This window comes from Protomyctophum bolini (genome assembly GCF_963924005.1).
Source record: "Protomyctophum bolini genome assembly, chromosome: 18".
Classification (NCBI taxonomy): domain Eukaryota; kingdom Metazoa; phylum Chordata; class Actinopteri; order Myctophiformes; family Myctophidae; genus Protomyctophum; species Protomyctophum bolini.
Window position 1 is genome coordinate 7,173,732 of NC_137879.1, and position 19,585 is coordinate 7,193,316.

Consider the following 19,585-nt stretch of genomic DNA (forward strand, 5'->3'; position numbering starts at 1 on the left):
ATAGCCCATATCGTACGGCATACTATAGCGCGCCGTTTTTCGTCATTTTTGATGATTTGACAAAAATGAAAAAATAAAAAAAACGATGGGTTATAGCCCATGTTTAAAAAAAAAAAAAAAAAAAATTATCCTCATTTCTCATCATTTTGGACCGTGGGCTATAGCCCATATCGTACGGCATACTATAGCGCGCCGTTTTTCGTCATTTTTGATGATTTGACAAAAATGAAAAAATGAAAAAAACGATGGGTTATAGCCCATGTTTTTTTAAATTAAAAAAAAAAAGTTATCCTCATTTCTCATCATTTTGGACCGTGGGCTATAGCCCATATCGTACGGCATACTATAGCGTGCCGTTTTTCGTCATTTTTGATGATTTGACAAAAATGAAAAAATGAAAAAAACGATGGGTTATAGCCCATGTTTTTTTTAATAAAAAAAAAAAAAGTTATCCTCATTTCTCATCATTTTGGACCGTGGGCTATAGCCCATATCGTACGGCATACTATAGCGCGCTGTTTTTCGTCATTTTTGATGATTTGACAAAAATGAAAAAATGAAAAAAAACGATGGGTTATATAGCCCATGTTTTTTTAAATAAAAGAAAAAAAAAGTTATCCTCATTTCTCATCATTTTGGACCGTGGGCTATAGCCCATATCGTACGGCATACTATAGCGCGCCGTTTTTCGTCATTTTTGATGATTTGACAAAAATGAAAAAATGAAAAAAACGATGGGTTATAGCCCATGTTTAAAAAAAAAAAAAAAAAAAAGTTATCCTCATTTCTCATCAATTTTGGACCGTGGGCTATAGCCCATATCGTACGGCATACTATAGCGCGCCGTTTTTCGTCATTTTTGATGATTTGACAAAAATGAAAAAATGAAAAAAACGATAAGTTATAGCCCATGTTTAAAAAAAAAAGAAAGTTATCCTCATTTCTCATCATTTTGGACCGTGGGCTATAGCCCATATCGTACGGCATACTATAGCGCGCCATTTTTCGTCATTTTTGATGATTTGACAAAAATGAAAAAATGAAAAAAACGATGGGTTATAGCCCATGTTTTTTTAAATTAAAAAAAAAAAAGTTATCCTCATTTCTCATCATTTTGGACCGTGGGCTATAGCCCATATCGTACGGCATACTATAGCGCGCCATTTTTCGTCATTTTTGATGATTTGACAAAAATGAAAAAATGAAAAAAAACGATGGGTTATAGCCCATGTTTTTTTAAATAAAAGAAAAAAAAAGTTATCCTCATTTCTCATCATTTTGGACCGTGGGCTATAGCCCATATCGTACGGCATACTATAGCGCGCCGTTTTTCGTCATTTTTGATGATTTGACAAAAATGAAAAAAACGATGGGTTATAGCCCATGTTAAAAAAAAAAAAAAAAAAAAAGTTATCCTCATTTCTCATCATTTTGGACCGTGGGCTATAGCCCATATCGTACGGCATACTATAGCGCGCCGTTTTTCGTCATTTTTGATGATTTGACAAAAATGAAAAAATGAAAAAAACGATGGGTTATAGCCCATGTTTTTTTTAATTAAAAAAAAAAAAGTTATCCTCATTTCTCATCATTTTGGACCGTGGGCTATAGCCCATATCATACGGCATACTATAGCGCGCCGTTTTTCGTCATTTTTGATGATTTGACAAAAATGAAAAAATGAAAAAAACGATGGGTTATAGCCCATGTTTAAAAAAAAAAAAAAAAAAAAAATTATCCTCATTTCTCATCATTTTGGACCGTGGGCTATAGCCCATATCGTACGGCATACTATAGCGCGCCATTTTTGATGATTTGACAAAAATGAAAAAAACGATGGGTTATAGCCCATGTTTTTTGAAATTTTGGAAAAAAAATCCAGGCCCATGAATTGGACCTGTAAATGAACAACACAAAAACTAAGGCACTGGTGTGGTACTTCTGGTTTACCGGAACGGGGTTCAACTCCCTGCAGTGCCCTGCTCAATGTGTTGTATTTACCGGAAAAATTCAGTGTTGCGGAGGATGAGAAAAATTAGCAAATTGCGGAATGTTGCGGAGGATGAGAAACTTGCGGAAATTGCAGAAATAGAAATTGCGGAAATTGCGGAATTGCTGAAATTCCGGAAATGGTAATTGCGGAAATTGCGGAAATGGTAATTGCGGAAATTGCGGAATTGCTGAAATTCCGGAAATGTTAATTGCGGAAATTGCGGAAATGGTAATTGCGGAAATTGCGGAAATTGCGGAATTGCGGAATTGAGGAAATTGCTAAAATGGAAATTACGGAAATTGCGGAATTGCGGAAATTGCGGAAATGGTAATTGCGGAAATTGCGAAAATTGCGGAAATTGTGGAAATGGTAATTGCGGAAATTGCGGAAATTGCTAAAATGGAAATTACGGGAATTGCGGAAATTGCGGAATTGCGGAAATGGTAATTGCGGAATTACGGAAATTGCGGAAATGGTAATTGCGGAAATTGCGGAAATTGCGGAATTGAGGAAATTGCTAAAATGGAAATTACGGAAATTGCGGAATTGCGGAAATTGCGGAAATGGTAATTGCGGAAATTGTGGAAATGGTAATTGCGGAAATTGCGGAAATCGAAATTACGGAAATTGCGGAAATGGAAATTGCGAAAATTGCAGAAATTGCAGAAATGGAAATTGCGGAATTGGAAATTTCGGAAATGGAAATTGCGAAATTGATCTAAAATCTAAATCACTTAGGATAGAGTGCATGACAAGGACCCCAAAATGAATGTATTTGGCCATTAAATTTGTCACTTTATTTTCCAAGATCATTTTTAATTTTTAAATAGCATCATCAACAAGCTCACAACTCATCTAAATGTGTTGCGCACTTGTAAAAAGTTGATGCTATATTTACCAACTTTTCTGGGGACCACTTTGAGACAATTATGTAGATAATGGATTACCGACAGAATTCTATTTTGAGTGTTTCAGTTCCAATTGTGTCTGCTTATTTTTTTGTCATCATTTCCAATTTCACTCGTTTATCCTGTGCGACTTCGCTCTCCTAGATTGGATAAAATGTGTATCCCAATCTAACAATGCAATTTCTGTTCATTAAAGAGTTGGAGATAGGAGTAGCACCCTTAAATAGCTGAAGAAACTCATTAACCCATTCTGCCCCGAGATCAGATTCTAAAAATGTCTTTTTGAAAATGACAGTTTTCTGAAAAAGCCGTTTGTCAGTGATTCTTCAGTTTAAAAAAAAAATAGCAGACCTACAAGCTCGTAGCGCGCCACGCTATGAGCTTGTAGATCTGCTATTTTTAAATAGCTAAAGCATAACATAATGCTAACAACAAAATGGGTTCCCGCCCAAAATGGGAACAGTGAACAGTAACAATTATTAGTATCGGAGTATAGATGGAGCTATTCAACGCTCATCTGTACAGGAAAAATCACTTACCCCTCCTTTAATTAGTTGGCATTTATGTAGACCAAACATCATACATTCAAAGAAAAACAAAAATGTGGTCTTAGAATAAAAAGTCATACAACACAGAAAAAAGGTTTTTCAAATTATGCATGATTATGTTCATTTTCGAAATGTGAAGTTACAGACTGAAAAGGTCTGTGCAACCGACTTCAACCAAGTCCAGCTTTTTATTGGAGGAACCCTTTTTCCACAGAGGTAAAGATCAGTATAAAATAATAGGCCACTGTGTCCTGCGTGAACAACAGTACCTACGCGTACTTGACCAGTATAATCACACAAATGTTCTCTCCCATGGGATGTAAAACTCACAACAACCACACGTTGATCTAATAAAGTTTTATTTTCTTAGAAATGACCAGTTTCCTGTTGTCGTTTTGTCCTTTCTAGGAAATTAAACCCCCTTTTTGAATTCCAACTAGCATCTACAATAATGGTTATTGAATACTTCACAATATATTAAGTCTAGATGTTATGGTACATGCATACGATTCAGGCCGCATGAGGAGCCACAGTCACCACGATACACGGGAGAGGCAGGGCGGGGCGGGCGGGGCGAGCAGAGGGCAGGTAAGTGGGGGGGGGACTGCAGACAAGACTCGTAGGTTCCAGTTGAGAGGAGCTCTGGCGCCTCCTATTGAAACCCTCTCCAGGAAAAAAACACTGACTGCATGAACTTATATAAACATATACATTCACACAGTTTTACCACACATTTTTATACACTGAAGACTCACCCTGATCTCTCTCACTCTCACTCACACACACACACACACACACACACACACCTTTGTACAACTGTGGAGTTTCTCCACCTGCCATTTTAAGCTAATACACCAGAGAGGGTTTAATTAGTGTTTAACGAGATTCTCTTTCACAGAAAGAAGTTGACCACTGGGACGCCCGAGTCACTGCAGCTAGCCGGCGGGTGGCGGGGGAGGGTTCAGGGGCGGGGCAGGGCGGGGAGGGGAGGAGGAGAGGGGGGGGGGGGGTAGACGCTAACCAAAAGTAAAATTAAAGAACAATAATTATCATAATATATAATAAAATAAAAGACATTCAAATACAGTCAGATTTTTGCTTGAAAATACAAAACTACATGAGAAAGCATTAAAATCAAATCCATTGATCAGAATAACATATTTAAAAAAGCCCAAGTGCTCCATCACACGATAAATCTCGCTCCTTTATCCACACGTAAGAGAGCTAACATCAGCCCGTCCGTTACCTAGTTACAACCGTAGAGGGCAGCCAATGGGGACGGCAGCTTTGAGGAAGCAGGAAGTCAATTTTCTTCTTTTTTTTTCTTTTCTTCTTTTTTTTTTTGACGACAATTCCTCTGGACCAGATGCATACCCAGGGAGAAAACCCCCAGGGGATTCTTCACACACTGCCAGATGTAGGGGCTTTTTTCCCCTCCTTTTCTTTTTCTAACCCTAACCATAACCACCCCACCCCACCCCCCTCCCCCTCCCCCTCCCCAACAACACTCGCCCCGGTTTTCCGCTCTCGTCGTCGTCGACAGACCGCGCGATAAGAAATGCTTGCGTGAGGAATCTCATGTGGCCATTCTGCACCGGGGGGTCAGTCTGTCAAAGTCTGTCCCTCTCGTTGGCGCTCCACCGCTGCCCTCCAGTGGAGGCTTTTGGGCACTGCAGTGCATCTGTCCGTGTTCTGCAGTACAGGCAGAGGGCTTTGCTTTCTCCTCTGCAGCCTCTCGCTTCAGCCTCTAGCCTGGCCAGAGAGCGCTGCAGACACAGAGTCTCTCTGGGTCCTATTATGGCTGCAAGTGGGTGTGTGTGGGTGTGTGTGTAACCAAGTATGTGTGTCGGTCAATGTGTGTGTGCGCGAGTGTAGTGTGTATGTTTTGCAAATGTATGTGAATGTCATGTCGTGCAAGGTTGTCGTCTGATGCATGTATTCAGTTATGTTGCAGCGTGTTGGACTCGATGGGCGGCGCCGAGTCGTAAAGCGTGTCTGTGTCGTGCGTGGGCTCTCCGGCCAGCGTGCAGGGATTGGACAACGTTCCCGCTCCGCAATCACAGAAAAACCTGGTGACGGAGCACACAGAGGGGTCAGGGAGAAGTTTGAGAGAAGTGACACGATTCTTCAAAATCTACAATTCGACTTGTCTTTTTTACTTTCATCACAGTAAGCTCACAGTAAATGGTGCATTTATATAGCGCCTTTATCCAAGGTGCTTTACAGAGATTATTGCATTAAATTCACCCATTCACTCACACACCGATGCCGGGGGGGAACCATGCAAGGCACCAACCTGCGCATCAGGAGCAATTAGGGGTTCAGTGTCTTGCTCAAGGACACGTCGACACTAACTCTGGGGGAGCCCGGGATCGAACTGGGAACCTTTCGGTTTCCATCCGGTCACTCTACCCCTGAGCCACTGCTGCCACAGTCACAACAGATAACAAGTCACAACGTGATGTGCGAGTCTCAAGTATGTTTAGGGGGAAAAGGTCCCCTCCTTTTCCCCCCTAAACTTTTTAGCCTGTTAAAGACCCCTGGGGACTCCAGTCAACCAAGTATATAGGGATTAAAATGTTATATTAAAATAAATGCAATTGATTCAACAGGGATGGCTATAGTATAGACCTTTACTGGTCCAAGAGACATTCTGCTCATCACCTAGTGTGTAGTAGATCTGCTACGACCAACTACGCCACTAAAAAACAGGCATAATGGGATAATGGCCCGACACATTGGTGTGCCCAAGACATTTCTCAGCATGCTGTGAAATGGCTACATTTGCCATCGTCATCTCTCTGGTCACAGTCAAGTCATGGTGATTATCCCCGAAAGGAGGAAACTGTGATTTTGGCTTTTAAAATATACATGAAATTAAATCCAACACTACGCTCTCCTCCACCTTCAACAATACCAGCCTGAGACATGCACTGAAGGAACAGTTCAGCGCAAGTTGTGCTGCTCGATTCTGTATGTTATATGGTCACACATATTTTGCCAACTACATGAAGGACACTGTTCAATGTTTTTAATCAATGTTCGACACCCGCTGTCGTTTCTTCCATCAAAAGATTGTCTAGAAGGAGGAGGGAGGGAGGGAGAAAAACTAGGAAGAAAAGATCGGAGGTTATGGAACTGTAAAGGAGTGTGAAATCAGACTGTAATGACTTCCCAGAATTGTGACAGCCCTGTTGAGAATGAGAAAACGCCAGCACTCACCTATCGTGCCGTATAAATTCTACATCGTGGCCCTGGTGGCATTTCTTGATGCAGTTAACACAGATTGCATTCCTGTCCGTTGTATTACAAGTGTGACACCTGGGGAGAGAAAGAAAACACAAAACACAGTTTTACAATTAGTGACATCGAGTGAAAACCTACAGGATGGCCCCTCAGTCAGCTGGTCCAGGGACTCGGTGCCCAAACGCAAGCACAACTACCAGACGAAAAACCCATGGACTTAGGCAGCTTTCTTTTTCTTATAATCTTATTGACATACTGGAACGAGACAACCCAAAACCAAAGCAAAATGAAATGATACCCATCACAAAAAAGAGAATATACATTGGTTTAATACCCGATCAGGGTAAACAACTTTGGAAAGCCTTGATTAGGTACAAACTCAGTGAACACAGCCTTGAAAAAATGGCCGACACAGACCGACCCCGCTCCCAAGGGAAGACAGACTATACTCCCACTGCACACACAATGTGGTTACACTTTCTAACTACCTGCCCACTATAGAGCGTCGCAGTCCCACCCCCTTTCAGAACGACGAGTGGCCCAGGAAATGAATCCCAATGCATTTTGCCCATAGGCTTAAGTATTTATTTAAAGACGGTTACGCCGCGGACAAAGCCAACTCGGATCGTGACAAATCATGACAATGAACACTATGTTTTGGGCCGATCAAATAATTTATAAGAAGAAAAACCAAACAAATAGTGTCGTCTCCTGCCTTTATTTTCTTCTTTCCAATGATTTGATCGGCCCAAAATATATTTAATACGGCCCAATAAGTATTTAAATAAATACTTTAAGAAAAGCCTATGGGCATTTCCTGGGCCACTCGTCGTTCTGAAAGGGGGTGGGACTGCGACACTCTATACCAAGACATCAGACACACTTCCCAGATTACACACACCCAAAGTTAGGTTGAAACTATGACTGAAAAAAAAACTCCCATACCCATTGGGAGAAATACAACAATGTGCAAACACAGCAGCAAGAACTGCTGTGATAAAAGCTTAGCCAATGGAACACAACCACCCTAAGGACTACTATCTGTACCAAGTAGATCTCTAGACCTACTGCACATGTAAACAGAGCTGCTGCTGCCACCTACCACACATAAATCCGAGGCTATTTTTTATTTTATTATTCAAATACCGGTAGTCTTCAGACAAAAGGCTGCCATTTGTCTAAGGATGCTTCGATAGATATCGGCCGATCACAATATGATATATATGTTTTTAGAAATTTTGAAAAAAAAAGTTATCCTCGTTTCTCATCATTTTGGACCATGGGCTATAGCCCATATCGTACGGCATACTATAGCGCGCCGTTTTTCATCATTTTTGATGATTTGACAAAAATGAAAAAAACGATGGGTTATAGCCCATGTTTTTTTAAATTTTGGAAAAAAAAGTTAGCCTCGTTTCTCATCATTTTGGACCATGGGCTATAGCCTATATCGTACGGCATACTATAGCGCGCCGTTTTTCATCATTTTTGATGATTTGACAAAAATGAAAAAATGAAAAAAACGATGGGTTATAGCCCATGTTTTTTGAAATTTTGAAAAAAAAAGTTATCCTCTTTTCTCATCATTTTGGACCATGGGCTATAGCCCATATCGTACGGCATACTATAGCGCGCCGTTTTTCATCATTTTTGATGATTTGACAAAAATTAAAAAAACGATGGGTTATAGCCCATGTTTTTTGAAATTTTGAAAAAAAAAGTTATCCTCGTTTCTCAGCATTTTGGACCATGGGCTATAGCCTATATCGTACGGCATACTATAGCGCGCCGTTTTTCATCATTTTTGATGATTTGACAAAAATGAAAAAAACGATGGGTTATAGCCCATGTTTTTTGAAATTTTGAAAAAAAAAGTTATCCTCGTTTCTCATCATTTTGGACCATGGGCTATAGCCTATATCGTACGGCATACTATAGCGCGCCGTTTTTCATCATTTTTGATGATTTGACAAAAATGAAAAAAACGATGGGTTATAGCCCATGTTTTTTTAAATTTTGGAAAAAAAAGTTAGCCTCGTTTCTCATCATTTTGGACCATGGGCTATAGCCTATATCGTACGGCATACTATAGCGCGCCGTTTTTCATCATTTTTGATGATTTGACAAAAATGAAAAAATGAAAAAAACGATGGGTTATAGCCCATGTTTTTTGAAATTTAAAAAAAAAAAGTTATCCTCTTTTCTCATCATTTTGGACCATGGGCTATAGCCCATATCGTACGGCATACTATAGCGCGCCGTTTTTCATCATTTTTGATGATTTGACAAAAATTAAAAAAACGATGGGTTATAGCCCATGTTTTTTGAAATTTTGAAAAAAAAAGTTATCCTCGTTTCTCATCATTTTGGACCATGGGCTATAGCCTATATCGTACGGCATACTATAGCGCGCCGTTTTTCATCATTTTTGATGATTTGACAAAAATGAAATAAACGATGGGTTATAGCCCATGTTTTTTGAAATTTTGAAAAAAAAAGTTATCCTCGTTTCTCATCATTTTGGACCGTGGGCTATAGCCTATATCGTACGGCATACTATAGCGCGCCGTTTTTCATCATTTTTGATGATTTGACAAAAATGAAAAATACGATGGGTTATAATATAGCCCATGTTTTTTGAAATTTTGAAAAAAAAAGTTATCCTCGTTTCTCATCATTTTGGACCATGGGCTATAGCCTATATCGTACGGCATACTATAGCGCACCGTTTTTCATCATTTTTGATGATTTGACAAAAATGAAAAAAACGATGGGTTATAGCCCATGTTTTTTTAAATTTTGGAAAAAAAAGTTATCCTCGTTTCTCATCATTTTGGACCATGGGCTATAGCCCATATCGTACGGCATACTATAGCGCGCCGTTTTTCATCATTTTTGATGATTTGACAAAAATGAAAAAAACGATGGGTTATAGCCCATGTTTTTTGAAATTTTGGAAAAAAAAGTTATCCTCGTTTCTCATCATTTTGGACCATGGGCTATAGCTTATATCGTACGGCATACTATAGCGCGCCGTTTTTCATCATTTTTGATGATTTGACAAAAATGAAAAAATGAAAAAAAACGATGGGTTATAGCCCATGTTTTTTGAAATTTTGAAAAAAAGAGTTAGCCTCGTTTCTCATCATTTTGGACCGTGGGCTATAGCCTATATCGTACGGCATACTGTAGCGCGCCGTTTTTCATCATTTTTGATGATTTGACAAAAATGAAAAAAACGATGGGTTATAGCCCATGTTTTTTGAAATTTTGAAAAAAAAAGTTAGCCTCGTTTCTCATCATTTTGGACCATGGGCTATAGCCCATATCGTACGGCATACTATAGCGCGCCGTTTTTCATCATTTTTGATGATTTGACAAAAATGAAAAAAACGATGGGTTATAGCCCATGTTTTTTGAAATTTTGGAAAAAAAAGTTATCCTCGTTTCTCATCATTTTGGACCATGGGCTATAGCTTATATCGTACGGCATACTATAGCGCGCCGTTTTTCATCATTTTTGATGATTTGACAAAAATGAAAAAATGAAAAAAAACGATGGGTTATAGCCCATGTTTTTTGAAATTTTGAAAAAAAGAGTTAGCCTCGTTTCTCATCATTTTGGACCGTGGGCTATAGCCTATATCGTACGGCATACTGTAGCGCGCCGTTTTTCATCATTTTTGATGATTTGACAAAAATGAAAAAAACGATGGGTTATAGCCCATGTTTTTTGAAATTTTGAAAAAAAAAGTTAGCCTCGTTTCTCATCATTTTGGACCATGGGCTATAGCCTATATCGTACGGCATACTATAGCGCGCCGTTTTTCATCATTTTTGATGATTTGACAAAAATGAAAAAAACGATGGGTTATAGCCCATGTTTTTTGAAATTTTGAAAAAAAAAGTTAGCCTCGTTTCTCATCATTTTGGACCATGGGCTATAGCCTATATCGTACGGCATACTATAGCGCGCCGTTTTTCATCATTTTTGATGATTTGACAAAAATGAAAAAATGAAAAAAAACGATGGGTTATAGCCCATGTTTTTTGAAATTTTGGAAAAAAAAGTTATCCTCGTTTCTCATCATTTTGGACCATGGGCTATAGCCCATATCGTACGGCATACTATAGCGCGCCGTTTTTCATCATTTTTGATGATTTGACAAAAATGAAAAAAACGATGGGTTATAGCCCATGTTTTTTGAAATTTTGAAAAAAAAAGTTATCCTCGTTTCTCATCATTTTGGACCATGGGCTATAGCCCATATCGTACGGCATACTATAGCGCGCCGTTTTTCATCATTTTTGATGATTTGACAAAAATGAAAAAAAAAAAAAACGGTTCTGCACCGCTGTACTGCAGTATAGCACTCTCGGTTCTGCACCGCGGTACTGGAGAAGTATATCACATCACTCTTTCAGTCGGGTTCTCTTTCACAGAAGTACCCCCACTTTATGTGGATCCCAAGATCCATTACAAGTGATTTATAATTGTCCCACTTTATAAATCTGAGCTATACCATTCAGGCTTGCGTACCTGTAGAAGTCGTGCATGGGGTAACTGGTGTAGCTGGAGATCTTGTAGAGACACTGCCCTCTGCTCACAGCCTTCTCTATGGCATCCTGGTTGTTCATAATCTTATTATCTGACAGGAACGATGAAGACAGCAGGGGGGGGAAAGAATGAGTGAAAGGAACGGTGAAAGAGTGTAATATACAAAATGCACAGGCCAAGCATGAGCATTTATGTTAGCATGTAGATATGACCGGGCCTGAGGGTGCCAATTCATGCAAATTAGAAGCCCAGTCCTTACCTTTCATGGTAACGTTGACGCCGGAGGCCAGAAACAGGCCACCGAAACGGTTGTTGAAGATTTGGTTGCCCTCCAGAGTGGCGGTCGCATGGTTGGTGATCTCAATGCCTGGGAAAGGATGAGACGAGAGGGTCAAGCACAGCAGGCCGGGCTGAAATGAGTCACTTGCGTAAAATAAATTCTAAGCATGTGGATTTCGGGATCCCCGCGAAACTAGTGATCTCCAAAAATGATGCCTATTGATATTGTATATCGTCCACAAAATTATACATATTGATTTAATGAAATAAACACACCAGACGCGATGCCAGAGTGTGTAGTGTACACACCAAAGTACCGAATTGGCTCTGTACTTTGTTCTTTTGTCCCCTCTATACCAAATCTCTTCACCAAAGCTCACAATGCAATGTGTTGTGAGGAGCTTGTAGATCTGCTATTTTCGCCGAATGCTCCCCTCAGATTAGGAATGCTAAATTTCAAGTGATTAAGCAAGTTATTTATTCTTAAGTATGCCCAACTATCCTCACATGCTCAGCGTTTAACCACTCAAACCATACACTTTATTGACCAGTGTCTGGTCAAGTGTACTTGGCTCACTCTTTTTTTTCCGTGAGTGACTGGGTGTTTCACAGTTGTGGCAAATCACAGAAAAAAAACAAGTGGCAAGTACTGAAAACCACTTCTGTGGCAGTTTATGCTAGAATAGGCATCTCATCTCCAGGACTATAATTTGCCACGATGAGAGAGAGACACTCACAAAGTGAAAAGAATACCAGACAAAAACAAATCAATTGGCAGTCTTTTTACATGCAATAATATATGGTCAAAACTGTGACATGTATTGCCAGATGCATGGTATGGTCTGTCACCAGTGTTTCCCTATATGCATTATTGTGTAGCGGGCCACCACAATATGATTGTTAGTACAGTAGGTGGCCGCGAATAGACCAAAAAAGGCAAAGAGCCACAAAAGAGAGCACAAAAAAACACAGTAAGCATGCGTTAAAGCATCAGCTTCAGGCTAGGAGAAACACTGCTCACCTTTAAATGCTTTCTACATAAAGAATGCTCATGCAGATGCATCACTGCAATTTGGAGCATGCATTTAGCCACCTCAGATGTGTGGTACTCGGGCCCACCTATAGTCACCATGGTTGGCACAGATGGGTCAACTAACCTGCTGCAAAGCCATCAAAGATGCGGTTCTTGCGGAGGATGGGGTGGCTGTTTGTGCTGATCAGTACACCAGCCTGGGCATTTCTGAAGATGTCATTCTCCTCCAGCAGACCTATGCACATGAGGACAGATATTTTACATTACACAATAGTTGGCAGGTAGGTAGTCTAAGTAAAACATTATTTTTTTGGACTAGACTTTGTTCTGGCCTGAATCACTGCTTCCAAAACACAGTCCCGGACAATTTTTTATGGGCCGCGAGTAAATGTGTATACCTTTTAAGAAGGTTAAAAAAATATCTAACATTTTTCTGATGAATTACAGATATTTTGGAAAAATAATCTTCCAAAAATACAAAAAAAAAAACTTTAAACTCATTGACTGCTAAAATCATAACACTCATTTCATTTCAGTGGTTTACGAAAGAAGGTGCTCTTCCGCAGCCTGTGAATAATCCCAGGACGAAGAAGAGTACACCCAGAAATCATGAGATGTCTGCTATTTTTGACTGACGACTGACATAGAAACATAGCTTTTTCAGAAAACTGTCAGGACATTTTTTTTAATCTGATCTCAGGTCAAAATGGGTTAACTATTTTCAGCAATTCGATATTTTTTTGGTGGGTAGATCTAGTTGAGCTTGTCATTTTGAAAGTAGTTCTCAAGTCCAAAAACGTGTGGGCACCCATACTGTAGATCAGTGGTTCCCAAAGTGGGGTCCGGGGACCCCCAGGGGTAACTGAGGGAGTTCCAGGGGGGACCCATCTATTTTGTTCATGTTCATAAAGTGCTAAAGTGTTTAAAGCAGTGGTTCCCAAACTTTTTCATGTCAAGGACCCCCAAATTGACACTACTTAGCCCGTGGACCCCCATTTGAAAAGATATGCCAGGGACCCCCATAAGAGAAGACGTACACATTTAGACGTCTACATTTAGACGTCTACATTTAGACGTACACATTTAGACGTCTACATTAATGATGAAAAATGATGAAAAACGGCGTGCCATAGTATGCCGTACGATATGGGCTATAGCCCACGGTCCAAAATGATGAGAAACGAGGCTAACTTTTTTTTCAAAATTTCAAAAAACATGGGCTATAACCCATCGTTTTTTTTCATTTTTTCATTTTTTTCAAATCCTCAAAAATGATGAAAAACGGCGTGCCATAGTATGCCGTACGATATGGGCTATAGCCCACGGTCCAAAATGATGAGAAACGAGGCTAACTTTTTTTTTCAAAATTTCAAAAAACATGGGCTATAACCCATCGTTTTTTTTCCATTTTTTCAAATCCTCAAAAATGATGAAAAACGGCGTGCCATAGTATGCCGTACGATATGGGCTATAGCCCACGGTCCAAAATGATGAGAAACGAGGCTAACTTTTTTTTCAAAATTTCAAAAAACATGGGCTATAACCCATCGTTTTTTTTTCATTTTTTCAAATCCTCAAAAATGATGAAAAACGGCGTGCCATAGTATGCCGTACGATATGGGCCATAGCCCACGGTCCAAAATGATGAGAAACGAGGCTAACTTTTTTTTTCAAAATTTCAAAAAACATGGGCTATAACCCATCGTTTTTTTTCCATTTTTTCAAATCCTCAAAAATGATGAAAAACGGCGTGCCATAGTATGCCGTACGATATGGGCTATAGCCCACGGTCCAAAATGATGAGAAACGAGGCTAATTTTTTTTTCAAAATTTCAAAAAACATGGGCTATAACCCATCGTTTTTTTTTCGTTTTTTTCAAATCCTCAAAAATGATGAAAAACGGCGTGCCATAGTATGCCGTACGATATGATAGCGGAGATGCCTTTACCTCGGCCACCGTTGAAGATGCAGATGCCTCCGTCTCTCCCGTCGTGGATCTTGTTGCGTCTCAGCGTGGGGTTGCTGTCCGTCTTGATCCAAACCCCGGCCATGGCGTTGTCAAAGATCTCGTTGTCCTCGATGAAGCCCAGACCTGCCGCCATTCAGACAGACATGATGCAAGGTTACATTATGCCAATGACGCACCTACATAAATTGTGTGTGTGTGTGTGTGTGTGTGTGTATACACATACGTACATCCAAATCTTGAGTGTGTCATAAGGAATGCACACATGCATGTACACACGCTAACACACCTGAGTTGTAGACCAAGATGCCTCCGTTCTGTCCGCCCCATATCTTGTTGCGCCTGATCTTTGGGTTGCTTCCCGTCCTGCAAAAAGGTAAGCACGCCTTCTGTATTAGTTCTCTTTTCTTCATTACGTTCCAGACTGTGTTTTAACCCATTTTGTGCGGGAACCCCTTTTGGTGTTAGCATGTCATGCTTTAGCTATTGAAAAATAGCAGATCTACAAGCTCATAGCACGCCACCGAGTGGCGTGCTATGAGCTTGTAGGTCTGCTATTCTTTTTTAATCGAAGAACCACTGACATAGAAACATAGCCTTTTCAGAAAACTGTCAAGATGTAGAAGACATTTTTTTAACCCATTCTGGGCGGGAACCCCTATTGGTATCTTACCCCCTCAGGCCGGGCACCCATATTTGGGTTCTGTACAGTATGTACAGTATTCAAAAAAATTTTTTGATGCTGCTATATAAATATTTGAAGTTTTTCAGAAACCTTAGGTCAGGATTTAGAGGCGTTTTTAGAATCGGCCTTAGGCCTAAATGGGTTAATCTGATCCCAGGTCAAAATGGGTTAAGACAGCTATGCATTTTCACCACAACTAAAAATGTAATGCAAGGTGAACATCCTGCTAAATAGATTTACCGGGAAGAGCATTAAATCCGCTCTTACCGTATCTGTACACCAGAATACATGTGATTGTAGATGTCGTTGTCCTCCAGCACTCCGTGGCCGTTATCGTAGAAGTACACACCGACCTAAGAGAGACAAAGGGCAGTCAGACCATTGGATGGAAGGACAGGCAGTCAGACATGCAGACTAATATAGGTAGGGCTGAAAGTTGTGACAAGACTTGGCGTTGTTTGTGTGGGTGTGTGGGAGGGGGGCAATGGGAACACCACAAAGTTAGACTATACAGTTATACGGAACTTGTAATAGTTCCAATGCCATACACGAGAGACGTTGTGTGGCTAAGGCTGAAAACATTATCGGGACATCCATCACCCATCAGCCATAGCCTGTTCAAACCACTTCCGCGTCCACGGCCTGGCAAACGCTACACAAGCATCAAGAGCATCACCTCCAGACTCTTGAACAGTTTCTACTTGTCAACAATTAGACTGCTGAACAAGAACTGGTGGACTGGTGACTGAACTGAATTGGTCTCCTTTAGTAGAGACTACTTTATATATACATATAGGCTACACCACTTTATTTAATTATTTTTTTATATGCATACATATTGTACCATGTAGTTTAGTCATGTACTATGCACTTTTTAACTGCAATGATGAGCCTGCACAAACAAGAATTTTACCCATGTTACTTGTAATGTGATGTGACAATAAAGTGTGACTCTTGTAAGGAACTCGACTCAACCAGAAAAAATAAAACTATGCCCACAACAGACGTTAATAAATATCAGTGTGGTAGCTTGATATAAGGGTTCAAAAGGATATGGCGAAACATTTCCTCCAATAACATTGTTTACATGGATCCATCATGTAGTCGATCTAGTTTACGTCTCACCCTCATGTGGTCAAATGTTCAGTGTACAGCCAGAAAAAGAGGATGTGTGTTTTTACCTGCTTGCCACTGTGGATGCGGTTCCTACGGAGGACAGGGGTACTGCCGGTGGTCACCCAGACCCCAGCCAACGTGTTACTGTACACCTCGTTCTCCTCAATCACCCCCTGGCCCTTCTCATGCTGAAAACACAAACCATAACAGATTAACAGCTATTAAGACCCGAGACCTAAACATGTCTTATTGTCTTCTAAGTCTACAGTTCTCTGAAAAACATATGTTGTATATCAGTGGGTGGCTTTCAAACCTTTTCATGCCAAGCCCCAAAATAATGTATTTGACAGCCGACCCACCCATCTCAAAATCTAATTTATGCGATGTTTCTAAGATAGCTGATCTTCAAGCTCTATAGTAAGTATAACATAATACTTAAACATGGTTAAAGTCTAGAATGGCAGACGTTTTCCTGGTTTTAAATGGCTTAAAATTAAACCGTGACGACTGCACTGACGTACTGACCACATTTTAATAAAAATCTAGCCCAATATTAGTTAAAACTGAAAATATTCAGGACAATGTAGCTTTCTAGGCGGCTAGTATCGATAAGTCTGTAGGTAATATTTTTTAATATTTAATTTCTTCTAATGAAAGTCAATGCCAGCAGTGGGTTCCGGCTGAGGCCTTCCCTAAATGTGCCAGTATAAGCCATAGATGACTGACATCATAGACAGGCCACATGAAGTCCAAGATTATGCCGTTATTATTAGTCTCGCATAGCCAGACAATTTTAGATCTCCACCTAACCAATACCTCTCATGACATCTAAATGTAATGTAGGGGCTAGAACAGCAGAGAAAACCTCCACTGACAAACCTACGCCCACTGCGTTGAAAACCAATCGTTAATCACTGTCCCAATGTGATGTTGGATTACATGGCACACTGGACAGAGAAAGGAAAAAGAGGACGCACAGCAAATAGTGGACGATGCAAAAACGCTAATCCACGCCTTTGTTTTTTCTCGGCTGGATTACTGCAACTTTTTTCTGGACTGCCTAAGAAAACAACTGACAGATTACAACTTGTCCAAAATGCAGCAGCCAGAGCTTTAACTAGAACTAAGATGAGAGAACATATTAATCCAGTTTTGGCTTCACTGCACTGGCTTCCGGTTGTTTTTAGGATTGATTTTTAAATTATTTTACTCGTTTATAAAGCTCTCGATGGTCTTGCACCTTCCTACCTACATGACTGCCTGCCTAAATATGTCCCAAACCGCCCCCTAAGGTCTTCCACTGCTTTGCCTAAAAAAAAGGCAACAAAAAAAATACGGGGAAGCAGCTTTTTGCTTCTACGGGCCGACAGCGTGGAACAAGCTCCCACTGTACCTTCGTCAGGCAGCCTCTGTAGACATTTTTAAAGCACAGCTCAAGACCCACTTCTACACTCTTGCTTTGAATTGATCTTTAAATTTTGTGTTATTCATGTCCTCACTGTATTGCATTACTGCTCTTGTTTTTTAATGTTTATGCCTTGCTTTTCTTGCACTGTAAAGCACTTTAAGCTGCATTTCATGTCATGAAAGGTGCTATACAAATAAAGTTTTGTTATAGGTTCAGAGGTGGATTTGAAGCCACTATTGGGTTCTCCGTCCGTATGTAGAGGCGGTCACTTACCACGTAGATCCCGCCGTGTTGTCCATCGTGGATTTTGTTGTGCCGTACGATGGGGCAGCTGTTGGTTCGGATCTGGATTCCCGCTAGGGCGTTGCCATAGATATCGTTACCCTCTATCAAGCCCCGCCCGTCTCCAAATATGTACACGCCTCCTTGGTTGCCATTGAAGATGGCGTTACCCCTGGATAGACCAAACAAACGAACAGAGGTCATTACACACAGTAGCAACAACAACCGAATGCCATGGAACAGATGCACAGTTTGGGTTGAAAGGGAGAGAAAATAAATAAGTCTTCTGCAGTCTACTTCTGGTACAGAACACCACAAATTATACCACAAACGTGATCTATTTTGGCCACTTTCAAGTTGGCGTCAGTATTTTGGGCCTTTTTTCATTAGAGGCCTATAGTCTCACGTAGCCAGATGCTCAGAGATCTCCGGCCGACTGATGTAAATCTGTCTGGGTAAATCTAAATTGAGCTAGAACAGCAGCAAGAATGGACTGACAAATCTACGCCCACAGCGTAGTAGTTAAGTAGGCTTAAGTAGTTACATTTTCTTGATGCAATCATAACGTTCGTTGTAATTTGTCTCACACATACCGGTCTAATATCAGGTTAAATGCCAGCAATATCGGGTTAAATGCCAGCAATCAATATCGTAAAGAGACCCAGTATTTTATACTGGCTTCATTCATCAGGCATCATTGCCATTAGAGCTGGCTGTAGCCCGTCGGTGACTTAACCCATTCTGACCGGGAACCCGTTTTGGTGTTAGCATCATGTTATGCTTTAGCTATTGAAAAATAGCAGATATACAAGCTCATAGCGCGCCACCGAGTGGCGCGCTACGAGCTTGTAGGTCTGCTATTTTTGAAAAATCGAAGAACGACTGACATTTTTAGAATCTGATCTCAGGTCAGAATGGGTTCATCAGAACCAGTGTGTGTCCAGTGGAAACCTCGTATGAATCTGATCTCAGGTCAGAATGGGTTAATGTCCCATTATGTCCATGGATTTACAAGTAACCAACACCCCTCTATGAAACCTGCACGGTGCTCATTGTTGCTCCATGTGTAGGCATTGCTTTGGGCTAGCGACAACAACAACAACTCAACTCACGTTATACATAAATCTTCCATTCACTGTTAACCCATTCTGACCCGAGATCAGATTCACACGAGGTTTCCACCGGACACACACTGGTCTGATGAACCCATTCTGACCCGAGATCAGATTCTAAAAAATGTCAGTCGATTTTTCAAAAATAGCAGACCTACAAGCTCGTAGCGCGCCACTCGGTGGCGCGCTATGAGCTTGTAGATCTGCTATTTTTCAATAGCTAAAGCATAACATGATGCTAACACCAAAACGGGTTCCCGTTCAGAATGGGTTAAGTACACAATGAGTCTCTTCATGCTGCTGCCATAGCCAGGCAAGCATTAATAATACCCATGTATCATCAGAAGTCATTACAGACTACGAAGCAGCTTCCACATGCCAACCATCGCGCTGTTCCAACGAGCGCAGAGCCCTGTCCTCGTGTCAGTCTTGACGACACAGGCCTTATCA

The 19,585-nt window shown here is 40.5% G+C and overlaps 1 protein-coding gene across 2 annotated transcripts in view; it reads right to left on the bottom strand.

The window, feature by feature from the left end:
• Positions 1-3,432: 3,432 nt before the first annotated feature.
• The window catches only part of LOC308332539 (F-box only protein 11-like), a 29,057-nt gene continuing 12,904 nt past the window's right edge, over positions 3,433-19,585 (bottom strand). For both annotated transcript variants that reach the window (XM_080788491.1, XM_080788490.1), the window contains exons 13-22: positions 18,015-18,195; positions 16,399-16,521; positions 15,485-15,570; positions 14,822-14,898; positions 14,515-14,658; positions 12,690-12,800; positions 11,513-11,620; positions 11,236-11,344; positions 6,672-6,770; positions 3,433-5,518 (exon numbers count right to left, since the gene is read on the bottom strand). In XM_080788491.1, coding sequence (XP_080644617.1) covers positions 5,389-5,518; positions 6,672-6,770; positions 11,236-11,344; positions 11,513-11,620; positions 12,690-12,800; positions 14,515-14,658; positions 14,822-14,898; positions 15,485-15,570; positions 16,399-16,521; positions 18,015-18,195 — 1,168 coding nt within the window. In that variant the 3' untranslated portion in view covers positions 3,433-5,388. The remainder of the gene's footprint in view (positions 5,519-6,671; positions 6,771-11,235; positions 11,345-11,512; positions 11,621-12,689; positions 12,801-14,514; positions 14,659-14,821; positions 14,899-15,484; positions 15,571-16,398; positions 16,522-18,014; positions 18,196-19,585) is intronic.